Raw genomic sequence first — 19,391 nt, 5'->3', positions numbered from 1 at the left:
CACCCCTCCCTCCGTGCTGGCAGGTCTGGAGGAAGCACGGGTTCCCAAGAGAGCCTCCTGTGACCTTCCCGGGAGGGTGACGCCTGCCCGGGCCTACCTCACATCCTGTGCGGGGCCGACACATCCGACAGGTTGTTGCTCGCACTCTCCTGTCCCCTCTGTCACACTGTGGTTCCCCAGAGGTTTCAGCGCGAACGTGGACAGTTCCTTGCCTTCCACACACATTCAACCCCTCCTTCTGACCCTTGTCTCACTCGCACCCAAGGGCACACGTGCAGGCCTCGGGGGCCACCTCAGCGGCGCCGGACACGGGCCTCTCCTTCCTCACTCTCTTGGCTCCCACAGCAGAGCGCGCCCTGGCCTTCCTCGGGACGCTCCGGCTGCTCCCCTCCTTTGTGGGTCCACCTTCCTTCAGGCCCAATACCTGGTGGGTCTCATGCTCACCCCAGATGTGGGTCTGCAGCCAGGCTTCGCTGTCACCTGCATGTTATGAGTCAGGATCTTTACCTCTGGCTCAGGCATCTTCGGCCAACCGCTTACCTCATCCCTCCCCTCTGATGTCGCGTGGCTACCCTCACTCCGCAGGCTCCCACCAGCGAAGGTCCCTCCCACAGAGGCCCCGCATGCCACCGACTGTCACCTCGAGGATGCCACTCCTGCCCAGCAACGTAGAAGGAAACACGCGTGGCCACTGGGTCATTCCTCTCTCCCCACTTTCTCCTCACTTAGCTCACATTTCATTACATCCTACTGAGTTTAAATCCTACATTTAGCCATTTCTAGACTTTATTTTTCTCCCCCTACAGACCACTCGTTCAAGGTACCATCGGGTTCTGCTCCACTGCGGTGACAGGCTGCAAATGGTGTGCTAGGATCCGCGTTGCCCACACTGCAGACCGAGGCCTCTCCCGCACTACGGAAGTTGGCCCGTCACCCCGGCCTGAGCCCTTCGGTGGCTGCCCGTTACCCTGCGCGGCCAAACTACCCACGTGGCACCCGAAGCCCTGCCAGCTGGGGCACTCCTGGCTCTGCACGCCCATAACCTGCTCCCCGTGGCTCAGCCACAGGGGAGGCTGTCTCGGGGGCCACCCTTCAGGCTCTCCCACTCGCCCGCTCGTTCGCCCACAACAGCATCTTTTGCACTTTTCCCCGTTGGTCTTTGCCTAGTGTCAGCTCGCTGAGAAGACCTGGGGGGACACTGAAGCAGATCCTAACGATGTTCAACAGTGAAGAGCTGCAGCGGCAAACAGCAAGTTGAGGTCTGGGTGGATCCCCTCTTCTGAAAGGGCTACAGTCACCCCCTCCATCCACCCTGCCCTTTCTCCTTAAGGACAGGCTTGTGGATCTAGCCAAGTCTGGCTTCAGGAACAGAGAAGGGAAGAAGCCACAGCCCACGGGCCCGAGTCCCAGGCACTCTGGCAGCGCCAGCAGCAGTGCCGGCACCCAGGAGGCACACACTGTTTGCTGTTTGAGTAAAGGAAGGAACAGAACTAACTATAAAGAACAATCTGTTAATTTATTTACTTTTAAAGATTTTATTTATTTATTCATGAGAGGCACACAGAGAGAGGCGGAGACACAGGCAGAGGGAGGAGCAGGCTCCCTGCGGGGAGTCCGACGCAGGACTCGATCCTGGGACCCCAGGGTTATGACCTGAGCCACTCAGGTGCTCCTATACAAAAGAATTTCAAAGGAAGGTAGGCGCTGTAAACAGGAGTAACAGCAAGTGCCTGGTGACGGCGCGTTCACCATCAGAAGAGAAAACCGAGGGAAGTACCTCGTAGGCTCCACTAAACTCGGTGCATTTCAGGTGCACTTGGAGACAAAGCGCCCAGGCAATAAATGAACAGGAGGGACGAGATCAGCCTTGCAGGATCACACAGGAGGTAAGTGAGCCGACTTTGGAGGAGAAAAGGGACTTTGTGGCCTATTGAAAAAAAATGTTATTGATTGCTTCCTGGGAAAACAAGAGAAAATGAAACCTAAGTCCCCTGTTCTTCGGGAGCCTTACCTTCTGATGGGAACAAACGAGTATGAAAAAAAGAATGATACCTCAGGTAATTTTAGGCCTCATGGAGACCCCAAAATCAGGGAAGGGGCACAAGTGCGCCTGCTGGGTGTGCATCTGTGTGCACACGTAGGTCATGTTCAGGGTGGTCAGGGAGCAGCCCGGGGCGAGGAAGGACCTTGCCAGAAGCAAGGACAAGCTCCTCGTGGAGAAGCTGCAAATGGAGAAGGGCGCAGAGGTGGAAGGGGACAAGGGGTGGCAGGCACCAGACTGCTAAGGAAATGCGGGCCGGGAACCCGAGGGCTCTGTGAGCCATTCTGGAAGAACTGGCACAGGGCACGTTCCAGGGACAGAAAAGGTCACCTGCCAGAGAATACACGGGTGAGCCGATATAGCGTGAGGCGAGCAAGGGATTATCAAACATAAGAGTATGTCCTTGTAGAATGTGCCTCTACCCTGTTTTTAAAGCCTTCAAAGAGAGAGAGAGAGAGAGAGAGAGAGAGAGAGAGAGGGATATGATGAAGCATGGAATAATTTAAAAAGAAAAAAAAAAAAACCCAGAGGCAACTTTGCAGGTTACAGTGGCAAGATCCACAGCCCACTGTGACCAATGCCGTGCAGGAGCAGAAACAATACGGTGTTTCGGTCATTCACCGGCTACTACAGTCAGGTCGGCAAGACAGGAGGACACTGGTTCCATTTTGATTCTCAGCCCCAGGAAGGGAGGCACCTGCAGCACCACCCAGGACAGCTGCAAGTGCCATCTGGAGAGAATTCAGGGCCGAGGGTGCTGCCTTGGAGGGCGAGGCCACAGGGGAGACTGAGCCCACCGACGAGAACCCGGCAAGAAGAGAAGTGGCCGAGATGGGTTCGGGCTGCTAAGTCCATCTACGGGAGCAAGGACGGGGACGGCAGTCTGAGGAGTGAGGCTAAGAACCCAGGCATCATGTTGAGGAAGGAGAGTCAGGAAGAAGAGGGTCACACCAGACCCGGGGAGGGATGACGACCAAGAAAAGGCCACTGAGTACAGCAAATAAACAAGCTCTGAAGGGCTTCCGAGGAAGTAGTTTTTAGTAAAACTGTGGGAGAAAATCCTTGGTTGAAAAATAAGTTGAGAGGCTAAACGGTGCATTGCAGGCCCTTCTGGCTTCATTAGCCGTGGATATCCTCTACACCAGGGCCGTCCTACGGGAAGGTCATGCAAGTCCCAGAATGAAACCTCAAATTTCCTAGTAGCCACCTTATCAAAAGTAAAATGAAACTGATGAAATTAATTTTAATATTTCTTTAATTCAGCAAGTCTAAAATATTATCCCTTCAACAGTATGTAATATGTACGGGTATTAAGCGATTTTATTCTTTTTTTCGCCCATACTCAGTCCTGGAAACCTGGTGCGGAGAGCACATTTTGCACCTCTCTCTGCTCTCAAGAGCTCAACAGCCACAAATGGCCAGTGCTACTGGACTGAACAGTGCAGCTGTGAACTCCTTTAATTAAAAAAAAAAAATTCCAAATGATACCCCAATAAATGTTCAGGGAATTCTTACCATCTCTTGCATACCATCCTAATTTATTACCACTGTGCAATTATGGAATGGTAGTTCATCTTGAGAACACATTCATAAAAACTAAGACTCTCTGTCTATAGTGAAAACAACCATCTTGCGGCTCAGTGTAATCTGTAATTTTGTACAAAAAACTGTTTTCTTAATCATAGAAGATTTTGGCTACAGTAAAAACTTAAAACTGAACAGAAAGACAAGAACAACATATTGCTGTCACTAGAGAAGTGTGGACTGCAGAGGCACGCTAAAGTGTTAGAAATTACCCAAACCAGATAAAAGCACCCGCTCCTGCCACAACTGCCAAAGGACTGAAAATGCACAACTGATCAGTGTTAGAAGCAATTTCTCTTTTTGATGATAAAACGAGAGGTTTTGGTAATGTGTATAAATAAGCTCCATTATAAAGCTATACTCTCTTTGTTAATTAGATCTATTTCTTTAGGAAAAAAAGAAACTACGGTTATGAATCTTGAGACTTTTCAAGGCAATTTTAGTGTTATTACATAAATGAAATACTACGGTAAAGTAAAATGTCACTATTCAGACAAATTAGATGAGAGATGTTTGCCTCTGTTATACATATTCATCACTGAACATGTTTTTCCCTTCCCAGTACATAAAAAAAAATGCCAAGAGAAATATTGCTAAGTGGAAATCTTCACCATATTGTAAGGTCCGCCTGTGATTACTAAAACATGCACAGTCTGTGAATGTTCTTAAATACCATTTCTTCCCTTAAAATAGCTTGCGTTTTTCCCCCTTACTTTTTGTTTACGCTTTACATTTCCTAGGAAATGCCTTCTTGAGCAATCGTGTAAAAACTAGTTATCATGAAAAAAACACCACTAGGTGTGGTGGTGATGCAGTAAATGCTAAATTAATGTGATCAAATTCTTAAAATGTTATTGTATTTGAAATCTAGGCCCAATCACATGCATCCATCATCCGCCAAAGTGAGAGACCCCAGCTGTCAGACAGCTGACAGAGGGATGGGTAGGAAAAACACATCTGACCATCAGAGCTCTTTCACGGAATTTCACAGTTAATGCTTATTATGTAGTTTCTACCAACTGTGCCCTGCTTTGACCACAGGCACATTTTAAAAAATAGACCTTACTCCTCTAAATAAAACAGAAGTACAATTACAGGACCATAACCTGTCAGTCTTTGACGGCGAGTTAGACCCACTTCCAGTAAGTGAAATGCATGTGCTGGAAACACGGAGAAGTACGTGAGCATTACAGCTAGTCACGCCTCCTTTCTAGGGAGTCCGGGTCACGATGAAGAAGTTGGGCTTACGAGGCCTATTTAAGATGCATGGATCCTCGGTGGTGAGAGAGAAAACAAACGGGTCGCTGAGAGGCACAAGGACAGTGGAAGAAACAGGAAACACAGTGTCTACAAACAGGCAGTAGGGAGATCTCCGTAAAATCTTCTTTCTCTTGGGGGAATCCTTTCATTTATCGTGGGATCTTCATCTCTGTACATAACCCGTTCAACAGTTACTGCACACTCACCCTGGGGTAGGACCACCGGCCGGTTGAGGCTAACTTGGTACCCTTAGCCTGAGGGTACCATGGACAAAATTTTAAGGAACATTTTATTCAAGTGGACTTTTTATTTATTAAAACCCAGGTCGTAGTACAGACACAGGTGAACACGACTGTCTAGATCAGTTTGGGAGACTGTTTAGAAATGTCACCCCTCTTTCAAGTAATTTGTTGATGTTCCAACTGTCAGGGACCAACTGAAATCTCAAAAGGGAAAGTTCCAGCTTCAGGTTCTGCTGCTCCGCGTCTCCCCAGACACATCGGACAGGCTGGACAAGCTAACGACGGACTACATCGTGGAGGACTGCTCGAGGATCGACCGACAAAAGACCAAACACAGGGGGCGCCGGCTTTTAAGACTGGCTTTCTTTGTGTTCTTTCTGGTCAAGTCCACCCCCTGACCGAAGTAAAAGCAGCCCACTATGCCATTGACTAATTCACCAACTGAGATTATTTTCAGGCTTGTAGCTTTGTCCTGACTCTGGTAGAGTTGCTGTTTCTCACATTTGTCAATCGTGCCATGATTTACATGAAATGAATGGGCTTTCCCTTAATCACAGTTTAGGGTCCTTTCTATTTCTGTAGTCCTATAAACAGTCCACGATCTGCATCTGCTACCCCTCAAAGCATTTGCCATGTTCAATTGAAGATATCTGGCTGAGAGTCATCAGTGAATCAGTGTTTTGGCAAACTGCCCATCTGGGGTCTGACCTGAAGCCAAACAGCATATTTCTCATTGTGACAATTATCTCTTTTATAGGAGCAACTACAGTAGTCTAACCTACCTACTTCTTGTCTCTGGGACAAGAATTTTCCATTTTAACCATAATGGAGAAATAATCTACTAAATCCGAGTTACCCTAGAGATGGGGATTATTAATTTTCACAGAATTACAACTTAAGTTAAAAAAAAAACAAAAAACAAAGATTTAGCTTTGTAGCTTTCAAGCTCTTACGGAGACTGAGAGTCAACATTACAAGCATAAATTGTCACCGGGCACATGGCTGTTAAAAGGTGTGGGACAGTAGACTCTTGTCCAGACTCACAGAGGTTACAGTCAACTGGAGATGACCTTTTGGTAGAAATCATATCCATATGCACGGCTGCCACACCAGCCCCATCTCCAACCTTCCCCCTTCAGCGGTTCACTTAGGGACACATCTGACTGCACCTGTGACTGGAAGGCAGAGGGATGGCTGAGAACCCACCAGACCACCTCGTCTTCTTGTTCCTCTGGGCCTAGGAAACATCAAGAGTCCAGTTTCCAACATCAAAGGCCCATCATCAAAGCCTCTATTAAATCCAGAAAGAACTCTACACCAGGTATACCGGGGAGAAAGTAATATGATTTATACTGAGTGTACTGGGGAGAAAGGGATATAATTTCCTTGAGTAAATACATAGTTAAACCTGGTATTCAGGAACTTAATTTTCACCTTCGGCTGCTTTCAAGTAACATCAAAGACCCATGACATATAATGTTAGCAACCTGTCTGACTTGCTACTTAATTAGTTCCTGAATAATAGTTATAGGTTAAGCTGTCATAAATCGAAAGCGTATTTCCTACAGGTACAAGGGAAAGCGTACTTCCTACAGGTACAAGGTTATTTAAATTGGGGCTCATTCCTAGAAGTCCTTTTTACTTACATCATAAAACTAGCAAAACATTATAAAAAAATGAATATATGACTTTCCATAGTGTATAAAGCCAAACATGAAAAAAAAAAAAAAAAAAGCCTAGTACAAATGTTACTTGTGGGAATTCTTCAGCACGGCTGACACTAACTGAGGCTTCTTAAAGTCCGAGTGCACTGAAGTCTGGACTGCAGAGACCATCCTCCTGGCTAAGTGCTCCCGAGGGAGGCTTGGGTGGGTATTTCTTGCAGCAAGGATCTCTGAATTTCCAAGCATATGACAACACTAAAGGTAAAATACCAGGCCCCGGTTCCCTCACCCATGCTATGAGGGTTTTACCTACGTGATCTCTAAGGCCACTTTAGCTTTAACATCCTGGGACTACCTATAGGTACACACATGTCCACACCTGCCTTCAAAAAGTGCCACTGTAACTACCATAGTCTACAGTGCTGTACCCATGCATTCTAGCCACTGTACTAAAAAAAAAAATAGTATCTTTGAGAAAAAAAAATGTTTATGGAATGAATTTCAATTGGCATTTTTCAGAAAAGCACGAGAAAGTCTCTAAATTGTTTTCTTTCCCTTGTATTTTTCTGTAGGAAACTAGTATCTGAAGGAGTACCTATTACCCTTCCACCTTATTTCAGATGGAATTCTATCAAGCTTCCTTTAGAAGTCAACCTCCAGAGGACACACTGTACACTCTTCCTTGAGTGCTCCCTCCAGCAGGGAAGATGAACCCTGCTGTTTACCCGGCACCCCTGTCTACCGGTGTCCCATCCTGCCAGACAGCGCTTCCCAAAATGGTGCCTGGACCCGCATCATGTGGCCCTACCCTGAACCAGAAACTCTGGAATGGGGCCTAGCAATGCGCTTCAACAAGCCCTTCCTGGTGATTCTGATCCCTTCCAAGTCGGAGGACCACTGCCACAAGCATCTGCCTTCTGCTAGAAGGCAAACTACAGCAGAGGTCGGGACAGAGCAGCAGACGACGAGGAGTAAGATAAGGCTGCAGAAGTCCAGGTCAGGAGAGCCTTTCTTGGGTCCAGGGGCTCAGCCCCACTCAGGTTCCCTGCCTTTCTTCCCCCTATCTCCTCTGGCTGATAAGGAACTGGAGTCACTGGTGTGTTCCTGGAGGAATGTTTCCTCCCCCGCAGCCACACCTGGGCTCGATATGGAAGCAGCCAATCAACAAGGACCTTGGGCTTTCCGACCCCAGATGCCTGAAGGGATACCCGTGGTGGACGCTCACCTGGACGCTCACTGTCTGTCTCCCGAGTACCCACCCACTTTCTGTTCTTTTACAAACAGAGCTGGTCTGAGAAGCCATCCTTCCCGCGCTCTCTCCAAATAAAAATTGGGAAGGGAGGAGGACTTTACCCCTCCAAGGTTGGAACAAATGACACTAGCAATGCTGGCTGGGCCAGTCGAAACCCTGCACCGGCCTCCCCCACCCAACCCCGTACATCTATTAGTTGATTTGGTCACAGTCAATCTCAGGACTTCTGAGAGAGCTAACAAAGCAGAGCCTGGCTCTCTCCAGCTGAATCTCTGGATAAGTATAAGACTAAAATGGCAGCATCTAACTTACTACCATCTTACCGCCACTCTGAGAAAGCAGAGCTGACGACTGAAGAAAAACCAACTACGTGTAATATTTGAATTAACGAACAATGTCATACCTTAGGACAGAATTATACCTGGGCTTTTTAGCCAATAAAATTTCCTCTGTTGCTTCCCCTACTTTTGGCTGAAATTCCGATTACTCAAAAGCATCATAACTGATATACTGCCCTTTGTGTATTCTTTCTTCCCACCTCCCCTTCCTTCTTTGATAATTTTAAGTTAGATATTTATCTGCCTCTAATTTCTCTAGTTCTCTATTTTATTTACTGCCAACTGCCTAATTTTCTAACACTGTTTTTCAGATATTCCTGCTAAAAAAGTCATCTATCTCTTCATGACATTTGAAACCCCTGGAATGTGGCTTTTCCTCAATTGTCAACATCTCCTACTTCATTTCTCAATTCTAGGGACACGATTCCATTTATATTTGACCAACAATTTTTCCTAACTCTTATGAGTTAATTTTATCTCTATTTTCTACAATTTTCTTATATTTTCTTTATCTATCTAAATCCCTTTTTTCTCTTTTTAAGGTCTAGCTCAAACCCTATCTCTCATCAGAAGAATTCACCTACTCCCAATATCCTCCAAGCTCCGTTTTTTGGGGAAAAGTATTATTATTTATCTTTCTATGTACACACACGTACACTACCTCCTTGATAAAACCAACTGGCTAGAAGTTAAGAGACTTGATGTTTATTTCCTTATTACCTAAAACACACAGACTTGATAGATGTTTGAGTAAATCATTGTTAAATACTTTACACCTGGAGTATCATTCTCTAGCAAGCTCAAAATTGTAAATTTAGATCTTACCTTCAAATCAAGATGAACTACATCATGAGCATGTAAAAAGCGGACACCTTCTAATATCTGCCTCATGAGTCTTTGAACATCTTTTTCTTTAAAGGCTTCTTCTCTGTCTGCAACACACTGGTCAAAGATCTCACCTCCAGCAGCACTAGAGGAGGGGAGAAGCATACTTTAATTATAAAGGCAAGGGCTCATTAAAAACATTGTCTCTTTTGTCCTTAACATTTTACACATTAAGTATCTTGAGATAAACTACCATTTGAGTGTGTGTAAACTATTGTCTACTTGCCTAATTCCATTTTTTTTTGATAAAAACGTGACACCTCTAATATGAGCTAAGATTAGCATTTCCAAAGCTAAATAAAACCATCAGTTTAAGAGTTTCAAGAACTTAAATTTTAATAGTAAAAGACATACATTTTCAAGAGAAAATTTCTCCAGAATTTTTAATTATAGAATACACAGAAATATTATTTTTATAAAACATACTAATGAAAATAAAGCAGATGCCCTCCAATTAAAGACCCCTTCCCCGATCCCAGCTGGAGCCACATCTAGAAGGTAAGTGCTATTCTCTTCTTGGTGTACTATATCCTTCCAGATAAAAATGAAATGTATATATGAAAATATGTATCAGATGTATACAAAAATATTAGGTGCATGGATTTAAAAAAATGGTAAACAGGACACATTCTACTGATACTGTTCAACCTTTTCTTACTTAAACATGTCTTAAGAATCTTTCCATGATGCTTTTAAAATTATCTCATAATTTTGAACTCCTATCCCTGTGGATAAACCAGAAGCCTTTGATGGACATTTTAGTTATTCACAATTATAAACAATGTTGTGATGAGAAGGCACATTACAGTTTCTCACATGTTTGCTTACATGCCAGGAGCTCCTCAAGCATAGATACCCAGAACGAAACAGCTGGAGTGAAGGGTACATGCATTTAAAATTTTAATAGGAAAAGCCTATCCTCACCAAAAGAGCGATACTGATTTAAACTTTCTTCCAACATCTGGACAAATCATCTCTGTTTGTTTTCCTCCAAAGAATTTTGCCAATAAGAGAAAAAAAAAAAAATCAACATTTAAAAATTTGTATTCTTCTTTGGCAAAAAGCCCATACTTAAACATCCGTTCGTATCATAAATGACAGCTATGTCATATCTCAAAATTTCCTTTATGTGTCAAGAAAAAAAGACTAAGTTGCTTTCATAAAGTTGGTATAAAGTTGACATGAAATCTATAACTCCAAACAGCCATATTGCTGTCAGACCAGAGCTACTTATTAATTTCCGTTTAGTATGATAGTTTAGTTCTCTTTTTTTCTTTCCTTTTCTGTTAAAGCAACCTATTTCCAAATTCTGCCCATATATGGAAACATGACTTGTCACCAAAGTAGATAAGAACATATTTAAGTTTAGCTGAACAGTTGCAGGTGACGAAAGTGAAAGCAAATATTTCCTTGGCTGATAAGGTTTTCATTTTGGCTAAAACATATACAACTGATTTTTTTATTATATTTTGACCACAGTACTTTAAAAACCACCTATGAAAGCATTAAAACCATTTTTATGTATTTAGTTGTAAAATGCTCATCACATATTCCAGCACAGTAAAAGTAACGCACAAATCATAAGGAAAGAAAAGATGAACGTTCACAACGAAATTGCAGAGTAAATTCATTACGGCCTGGCAGTCCTGTATACTGTTGGTATGGATTTGAAGACCTAAAGCAAAAGTCAGTATGGGCTGGGTCAGCTAAGTTCCAAGCAGCTAGAGATGCACCCTGATGTAAATACGGCTCTCTGCACACGCACGCGCACGCACACACACACCACAGTTTGCCAGTTACACCCAGAACTCCCTGTGTTCCTCAACTAAAACAGAGAACTGTACTTCGGTTGTAAAAGTTTCCCAATCACAATTTATTGTCCTCTGGGGAACTCAGCTCACTACCATTCACAATAAAATTCAATACAGGTTAATTTACACTAAGTGCAAAGATTTATCTAAAATTAAGAGCAATTTATTATTATTTCTTTCTACTCTATGGTTTACCCATTCTTTTTTTTTTTTTAGGTTTACCCATTCTTCCTTTAATGTAAGGGTTTCCTCTGTTTTCCCAACAATTTCAGTAGTTTACATAAGCACAAAACTGCAGTTCTCTGAAAATTTTTGAGGATTTTTTTTTTTTTTTTTTAAGATTTTATCTATTCATGAGAGACACACAAAGAGAGGCAGAGGCACAGGCAGAGGGAGAAGCAGGCTCCCTGCAGGGAGCCCGATGCAGGACTCGATCCCAGGACCCCAGGATCGCGCCCTGAGCGGAAGGCAGACGCTCAACCACTGAGCCACCCAGGCGTCCCAAGGATGTATTTCAAATGCAGACTATTAAAGAAGCTGTGTAGGCCAACCTTCAGTGACGAGAAATACTTACACACCCTCCGGTACAATGTGCAATCATCCCATCCTACGTCTGCTTAAGTCTAAGCCAGACTTCATTAACTGTCATATTAACTAATGGAACTAAACAAAATTTTAAAAACCATTTGTGACATTAAAAGCATTTGTTAAGTACGGTTAACAGGAAATACAACAGTACCAACTACTTCACACAAGGTATCTTCCTTTACACAGGAAGGAAGTGAAACACTTCAAGTTTTGTTGGGCCCTACCTTTTAGCTACAGCAACATTTCCAGTTAGATTATGGTGTATTTACTTCAGTAGTGTGTATTTTCCACTACTATAAAATCATCTAGAAACTGAGTAATTATTACGAGTTACATATACTTTATCAAAAATTTGTTTAAAAACATTAATTCAAGAGCTTTTCACAAAATTTTTTACACAGATTTATTTTTAATTTAAATTCAATTAATTAACACATAGTGTATTAGTCTGAGGTAGAGGTCAGTGATGTATCCTCTTAATGCCTATCACCCAGTTACCCCATACCCACTCCCACGTTCCTTCCAGTGACTCTCAGTTTGTTTCCTATGATTAAGAGTCTCTTATGGTTTGTCTACCTCTCTGATTATGTCTTTATTTTTCCCTCCCTGCCTCTATGCTCCTCTGTTTTGCCTCTTAAATACCACACATGAGTGAAACAATATAACTGTCTTTCCCTGATTGACCTATAATACCCTCTACTTCCATCCCCATCATTGCAAATGGCAAGATTTCATTTTTTTGATGGCTGAGTAATATTCCATTGTATATACATATTCCACACCTTCTTTATCCATTCATGTCAATGGACACGTGGGCTCTTTCCACAGTTTGGCTGTTGTGGACATTGCTGCTGTGAACATTGGGGTGTAGGTGCCCTTTTGGATCACTACATTTGTATGTTTCAGGTATATACCTAGCAGTGCAATTGCTGGCTCATAGGGCAGCTCTATTTTCAACTTTTTGAGGAACCTCCACACTGTTTTCCAGAGTAGCTATACCAGCTTGCATTCCCACCAGCAGTGTAGCAGGGTCCCCCTTTCTCCACGTCCTCGCCAGCATTTGTTTTCTTGTTAATTTTAGCCATTCTGACTGGTGTGAGGTGGTATCTCATTGATTCGTATTTCCCTGAAGCCCAGGGATGTTGAGTATTTTTTCTTATATAAAAACTATTTTTATAAAAAGTATTAAGAACTTTTAATTTCAACTTTCTAGTGGCCCTTAGAAACTTAGGGGATAAGTATGTTATGATCAACATTATGCAGAGCCAGGTACATGATGCTTGCAGGCTAAGAGCAATTGTGTTTCCTTGTTGCCTATACCTTGACTAGATCTTAGCTCCCAACCTCTGACACCAAACATTCCTTTTTCTATCAAAACTAGCATTTCCATTTCTACCTGCTTCAGGGCTTAGTTCAGATCCTCATTCTCTCACTCTTCTAAATCAAATATATTAGGCCCTGTGCAATGTGCTATAGACAGAAAGATAAATTATAAATAAGTATTGTTTATAATTTCAAGTACTAGTGAAAAAGAAAAATGAAACACATTTTAAAGAATACGTATGTGTAAATATCTATGGGTGTGACGTTATGTATCAAGTGACAATTCAGCAACTAAGCAATTCACTGGAAAGGAGAAAAAAATATGAGAAAAATGACATTTATTGCAAAACTTGTAGAAGGAATAGGAATCCACTAAATAAAATGGCAAAAGCACATCCAAGGCATAGTGAACACAAGCAAAAGGGCATGATGGTGTCAGAAATACATGATATGACTCACGAAAGGTTAAGTACCTACTTCCTCTTTTAGCCAAATGGCACGGAACTTACCCTCTAGTCATAAACAACAAGAAATTGAGCAAAGTCAATGGGCCAACTATTTTCAGACCTGAGAACACAGGCAGTTAGGACCATGATCCCTAGGAAGAGGGACACAAACAACTTGAGCCCTACTATTTGTTTTCCTACTTGGAAGTAACTTATGGATTGTGGTACACGGTGGAGGAGAAACCCAAGCAGAAAACGGAAGCCTTGCTAAACTGAAGACATAAACCAGGTGTTTGGCAAAGTTAATGAGGTTGGATTTCCAGAGTGAGCCACACAGAGAAAGATCTCCAGACATCTGCTTAGCTGTATCCTGAAGTATTAGCATAAGGATAAACTCTGTAAAGTCAAACAAAGAACTGCTGGGAAATTAGAAGCTGAACAATTCCTAGCATTCACAAAGAACAGAATAAGATATTTGAATTTTGTCCAGCTGAAGTATAAAAATCATGCCAACCATTTAAGCAGTCAGCAAGCTCCCCATCCCAGAAGGGCCATACCTTAGTAGTAAGGTTAAGTAGTCTATGACCTGCCCCAACAAAACTGATTCACGAGTTATTTAATTGCCTGCCAAAATGAACGTCATCATTCTTTAATGGAAGATCATAAAATCTGCTCAACACTGTGACACTGTAAATGCATGGCATCCTTCCAAAAATTACTAGACATCTAAAAATGCCACAAATTATAATCCACAACTAATGAGAAAATAGTAAAAACAGACCTAGGAATAACAGAGATAGTGGAATCGGCAGATAAGATATTATAAATATATTCAACAATTTAAAATAAAATAGGAACATAACAAGGAGATGAGGGGTATGAAAGAGGACCAAATGGAACTTCTAAGATTAAAAAAGAAGGTATCTAAAATGAAAATTTCACTGGATGGGCTTTATAGCATTGCAGAAGAATCAGTGAATTTTAAGAACCTAGCAGTAGAATTTTAAGACCTAGAAATTCGATCTTAAGAATCGAGCGAGGGTGGGGGGAAGATATTAGGACCAGGGACCTGAGTGACAATATCAAGCAGTTTAACAAATTGTAATTGAAGGAATAAGAGAAGAGAGGTGGGGGCAGAAGACAGGAGGGCTGTCATCAGGGACAAGTGTTGGCAGGAGATGTGGAGAAAAGGACACTGCTGGTGGGAAGGTAAACTGGTGCAGCCACTGTGGAAAATAGCATGGAGGTTCTTCAAAAAATTAAGAACAGACCTTCCACAGGACCCAGCAACCCCACTTCTGGGTGTGCATGCAGAAGAGATGAAAACAGAATCTTGAGAAGATGTACACTCCCATGTTGACTGAAGCATTAATCACAACAGCCAAGATACGAAGACACGTAAGCACCCATGAATGGACGAATGGACAAAGATGATGTGTTCTATATGTAACAGAACATTATTCAGCCATATAAATATATCCCACTCATACGTGGAATCTAAAAAAGCAAAACTTCTAGAAACAGAGACTAGAATGGTGGTTACCAGTGGGTGGGGAGGTGGAGAAAAGAGAGATACTGGTCAAAGGGTACAAACTTCCAGTTATAAGATGAAGAAGTTCTGGAGATTTTATGTGCAGCACAGTGGTGATAGTTACTACTACTACATTATATACTTGAAAGATGTTAAGAGTAAATCTTAAATGTTTTTAACACACGAATAAGGTAATTATGTGGTGCAGGTGTTAGCTAATGCTATGGTGGTCATCATTACACAATACAGAAGTGTATCAAATCCACACCTTCTATACCTCAAACTTACAAAATGTTTTATATCAACTATACCTCAATAAAGCTGGAAAAAAAATTTAAAAATAAAACAATGTATACAAAGCATGTAAATAATTTATTTCAAGCTGGTCGAAAGACTTATTTAGCACAGTGCCTGGCACCTAGTAAATTCTTAAGCACAATGATTATACTCTGAGTTCCCATAGCAACTAGCAAGCATTTCTAATAAAATACCAATATTGCTGCAAAGCATTTACACTTCCTTCACTAAACCTGTGGCACCTGGAGGGAAGGGACTAGGCCGTTTTCACTTTATGCCACCAGCACCTATTACCACCTATGGCAGGTACCTAAACGTAAGTGAAATGGATTATTGACGCAGAGATCATAAACCTGCCTGTTTCCCTAACAACAATCTATTGATGTGGCCAAGAATTTTGTTATCTCAATATCTAAAAATCTATTTCTAAGACTTTCCCTTCAAACAAAAAGTAGAACACAAACATTTTTAGTCAAATCATACTGATGGGTGGTTTGGAAACCACGATCACTGATGCAAGAGAAGCCACCACAGATTTCTAAGGGGACAATATCACCACATCCATGTCTTAGTTACCTAACAGCAGCCTGAGGAACGTCCTAGAATCGAAGCCAGGGTGATCAGCTAAGAAGGTGCTGAGAGAGAATATGGGAGAGACAATGAGGACCCAACATAGACACCAAGTGAAAGGGACGAGCAGAGGAGAGGACTAAATGGAAGACTTGGTAATTTATTATAATATATGAGTTTCTAAGGGAGATGAGGGAAACAAAGAGACAGTCAAGGTTTCTAGCCTAAGCTATGAAATAAATGGGGATAACACTGGAAATGGGGAACAAAAGAAAAGCAGGCATTATCAGGGCAATGCAGGCGGGCACACATATTGGTCCTGGATTGATAACGAGATGTGGCTGGAGACAGAGATACGCAGGTGGAACTCAGAAGGTCCAAGTTTGGAGACCACGATTCGGAAATAATCACACGTTAAGAGTAGCTGAAGCCACAAACGTGGAATGTTATCATTCACAGTAAACGTACAGAAAATAAGCGTATGACAAGAACAACTCTCACGCACTCTGGAGAGGCGTGCAGTCCTACAGGGGAAGCGGGGAGAGGCTGCGAGGGAAGATTAAAAAAAAAAAAAACAGGACCATGGAAGCCACAGCAGATCATTTAAAGAAGGAAGGTGTGTAAGGAGTTTGTAAGGAGTGAGGAGTGGAAGTGCACTACAGGGCGCAGGCTGATCTTGGCGAACAGGGTCTGAGAAGAGCAGGTGCAGCCGACGGAAGAGCCGTGGCGCCCGGCACAGAACCGACTAGAAGCTGAGCAGTGCTTTAAGTTCAGTCTGCTCCTGCAAGGAGCACAGCAGTGGAGGACGGACAAGCCCAGGGCCGCGGCTCACAGGCCATCAAAGCTGAGGAAAAGCAAGTTTAGGACAGGAGGGAGGGCGACACTGGAGGACGAGGGGAAAGAACCACCTGGAAGGATGCTGGAAGGCTGAGGGAGGTCAGTGAACGGATTCAAACCAAACCAAGGGCCCTGGAAGAGGAAGGGAGAGAATGAAGGAGCAGAGGGGAAGGCGGCAGCCCCAGAGTGAAGGGGGGAAACTCCAGACAGAAGGGGGAGGTGAGGGGGGGCGGTGAGGGGATCCCTGGGTGACTCAGGGGTCAAGCATCTGCCTTCAGCCCAGGGCATGACCCTGGGGTCCTGGGATCGAGTCCCGCATCGGGCTCCCTGCACAGAGCCTGCTTCTCCCTCTGCCTGTGTCTCTGCCTCTCTCTGTGTCTCATGAATCAATAAAATAAATAAAATTAAATTAAAAAAGGGGGGGGAGGTGAGGGCTGTGGAGGCAGGGGGACGCGGAGCGAGGGCGCGAGGGCACCTGCCAGCCTGCCTCAGCTCCACAGGGCAGGAAGGCCGGTATCTGAGAACCATGGCCAGGAGAGGACGATGGCCAGGAGGCGACGGGCCAGTGTGCTAAAGGTGTGGGTTAGCTCCTGGCGGGAGGCGGGCCTCAGGAGAATGAGCCAGGAGGCCAAGAACAACCCGAGGCCAGCGAAAGCCCAGGTGAGGACTCCTCAGGCCTGTGCTCAGCAGGCGGGAGGCCCCACCGGCCTCGCGGGGTGTGCAGGAGGCCAGGAGGCTGCAGGCAGGAGCTGCGGGGGAGGCCAAGAGGGAGCAGGCCAGGGTGAGGTGCGGCCAGAGAGTGCACAGCTACCGAAGGGCAGGGACTCGCTGGACCACGAAGCCCTGAGAGGAATCCACCAGCAAAGGCTGAAGAGCAGGTTTGGTGAGAACAGGACAGGAACCAGGTCTGGTCACAGAATGACATTTCGTAAAATTTTTTCTAGATCAACTTCCAATCCGGCCTTGATCCGCTCCAAGACAACCCGGAAACTGAAAACCTAGGCAGGCAGGGCTTATATGAGAGATTCCTACTCCAAGCTTTTTTTAGGTTAGAAAACAACTCTATTCAGAGGAGATTCACATATACTACACATTTGCTTACCCACCCAATCATTTTTAATATTTTTACTATTAGAATTAAAAATACTCTGTGCGGGGGCACCTGGGGGCTCAGCGACTGAGCCTCTGCCTTCGGCTCAGGTTGTGATCCTGGGTCACGAGATTGAGTCCCAAATCAGGCTCCCTGTATGGAGCCTGCTTCTCCCTCTGCCTGTGTCTCTGCCTCTCTCTCTCTGCCTCTCTCATGAATAAATAAATAAATAAATAAAAAAAAGAAAAAAAAACTTTGAAACACTTTTGTGCTTCTCACTGTTCACATTTTATAATTTCTTCAGAAGGGATTCCTAAAAGTGAAATTACTGATTAAAATTTTGGACACAATGCTCTTGAATTCCATTATCAAGAGGAAGACACTATTTTAGCCACCCAGAATCTTCTTTCAACAGACTTAAATTTTTCAAAAACACTACTACACACGCTATTTTCACTTCTTTTATCTTTTTAACAATATTTTTTTAAAAATCTATGTTGAAACATTTATATCCACCTTATCTTTCTAAATGACTACACAGCAATTCACTTTGCGACATTATCACTTATTTAACCAACCAATCCCTCTCTATTAAACAATTAGGTTTCTTTTTTGTTACATTAAAAAAACTTCATTGAATATTTTCTGACACATCTTTGTACAACTGCCCGTTTATTATACCCTTGTGAAAAAATATGTAAGTGAAGTTGCTGGATTAAAGAGGTTTTTTTTGGTTTTGTTTTAAGTTTTTGCTATATAACTCTAGCCTGTCCTCCCCCCAGAAAAGTTGCACCAATTAACACTGCCACCTGCAGTATAAATCAGATGGCTTGAACCATGAATATCACTTTTTATTTATGATTGTTGCAACTCTTACAGGGGGAAAATGAAAATTTTTTTTTCAATTTTTATTTATTTATTCATAAGAGACACAGAGAGAGAGAGAGGTACAGACACAGGCAGAAGGAGAAGCGGGCTCCCCACAGGGTACCCGATGCGGGACTTGATCCCAGGATCCCAGGACCACACCCTGAGTAGAAGGCAGACGCTCAACCACTGAGCCACCCAGGCATCCCTAAAAATTTATTTTTAAATTTACAGTATAAAAGTTCTAAGAATCAGTATTTTTCGTGTTATATATAGGCCACTTATATATGTACATCTATGTGGAATTTCTCTTACCTGTAAAAGAAAAGCACGGGCCCAAAATGGTATCATTTAGACCAAACCAACAAACTGGAGCTAATACCGAACCTAATTGCAGTTTCTCCCTCCCCCAGAAACAGAAGTCTTAACCAATCTGTCAGAAAATTTCTGATCAGCATCAGTGAGAAATCTCCCCTGGGTCCTATCCATCCCCCAACAGAAGATGAGGTAACCCACCTAATAAGGCCCCCTGCCCTTCCCATAAGGGAAGGTGATCCTGCCTCAAACTAGCCTTTTCTTTCTTTCGCTAATAACTTCTTGCCAAACCCTTCTTTTTTTTTTTTTTAATTTTTTTTAAGGATTTTTATTTATTTATTCATGAGAGTCACACAGAGAGAGAGAGAGAGGCAGAGACACAGGCAGAGGGAGAAGCAGGCTCCATGCAGGAAGCCCGATGTGGGACTCGATCCCGGGACTCTAGGATCA

General features: G+C 43.3%; 1 protein-coding gene and 1 long non-coding RNA gene across 5 annotated transcripts in view; one reads left to right on the top strand and one right to left on the bottom strand.

Moving 5' to 3' along the window:
* The window catches only part of STK17A (serine/threonine kinase 17a), a 38,570-nt gene that overhangs the window by 7,719 nt on the left and 11,460 nt on the right, over positions 1-19,391 (bottom strand). For both annotated transcript variants that reach the window (XM_077864130.1, XM_077864129.1), the window contains exon 3: positions 9,207-9,351. In XM_077864130.1, the coding sequence (XP_077720256.1) occupies positions 9,207-9,351 (145 nt within the window). The remainder of the gene's footprint in view (positions 1-9,206; positions 9,352-19,391) is intronic.
* On the top strand, positions 867-8,551 carry LOC144293066 (uncharacterized). 3 transcript variants are annotated; one of them, XR_013360567.1, is made up of 3 exons: positions 867-1,886; positions 4,840-6,448; positions 7,364-8,551. It is a non-coding gene; the product is annotated as an uncharacterized LOC144293066 (long non-coding RNA). The 3 variants fall into 3 exon arrangements; XR_013360569.1 differs by lacking the exon at positions 867-1,886 and having other exon boundaries at positions 4,240-4,985; positions 5,315-6,448; positions 7,364-8,507; XR_013360566.1 differs by lacking the exon at positions 867-1,886 and having other exon boundaries at positions 3,729-6,448; positions 7,364-8,507.

Source organism: Canis aureus, chromosome 21, assembly GCF_053574225.1.
Source record: "Canis aureus isolate CA01 chromosome 21, VMU_Caureus_v.1.0, whole genome shotgun sequence".
Lineage (NCBI taxonomy): Eukaryota > Metazoa > Chordata > Mammalia > Carnivora > Canidae > Canis > Canis aureus.
This window is presented reverse-complemented; position numbering and strand designations above follow the sequence as displayed.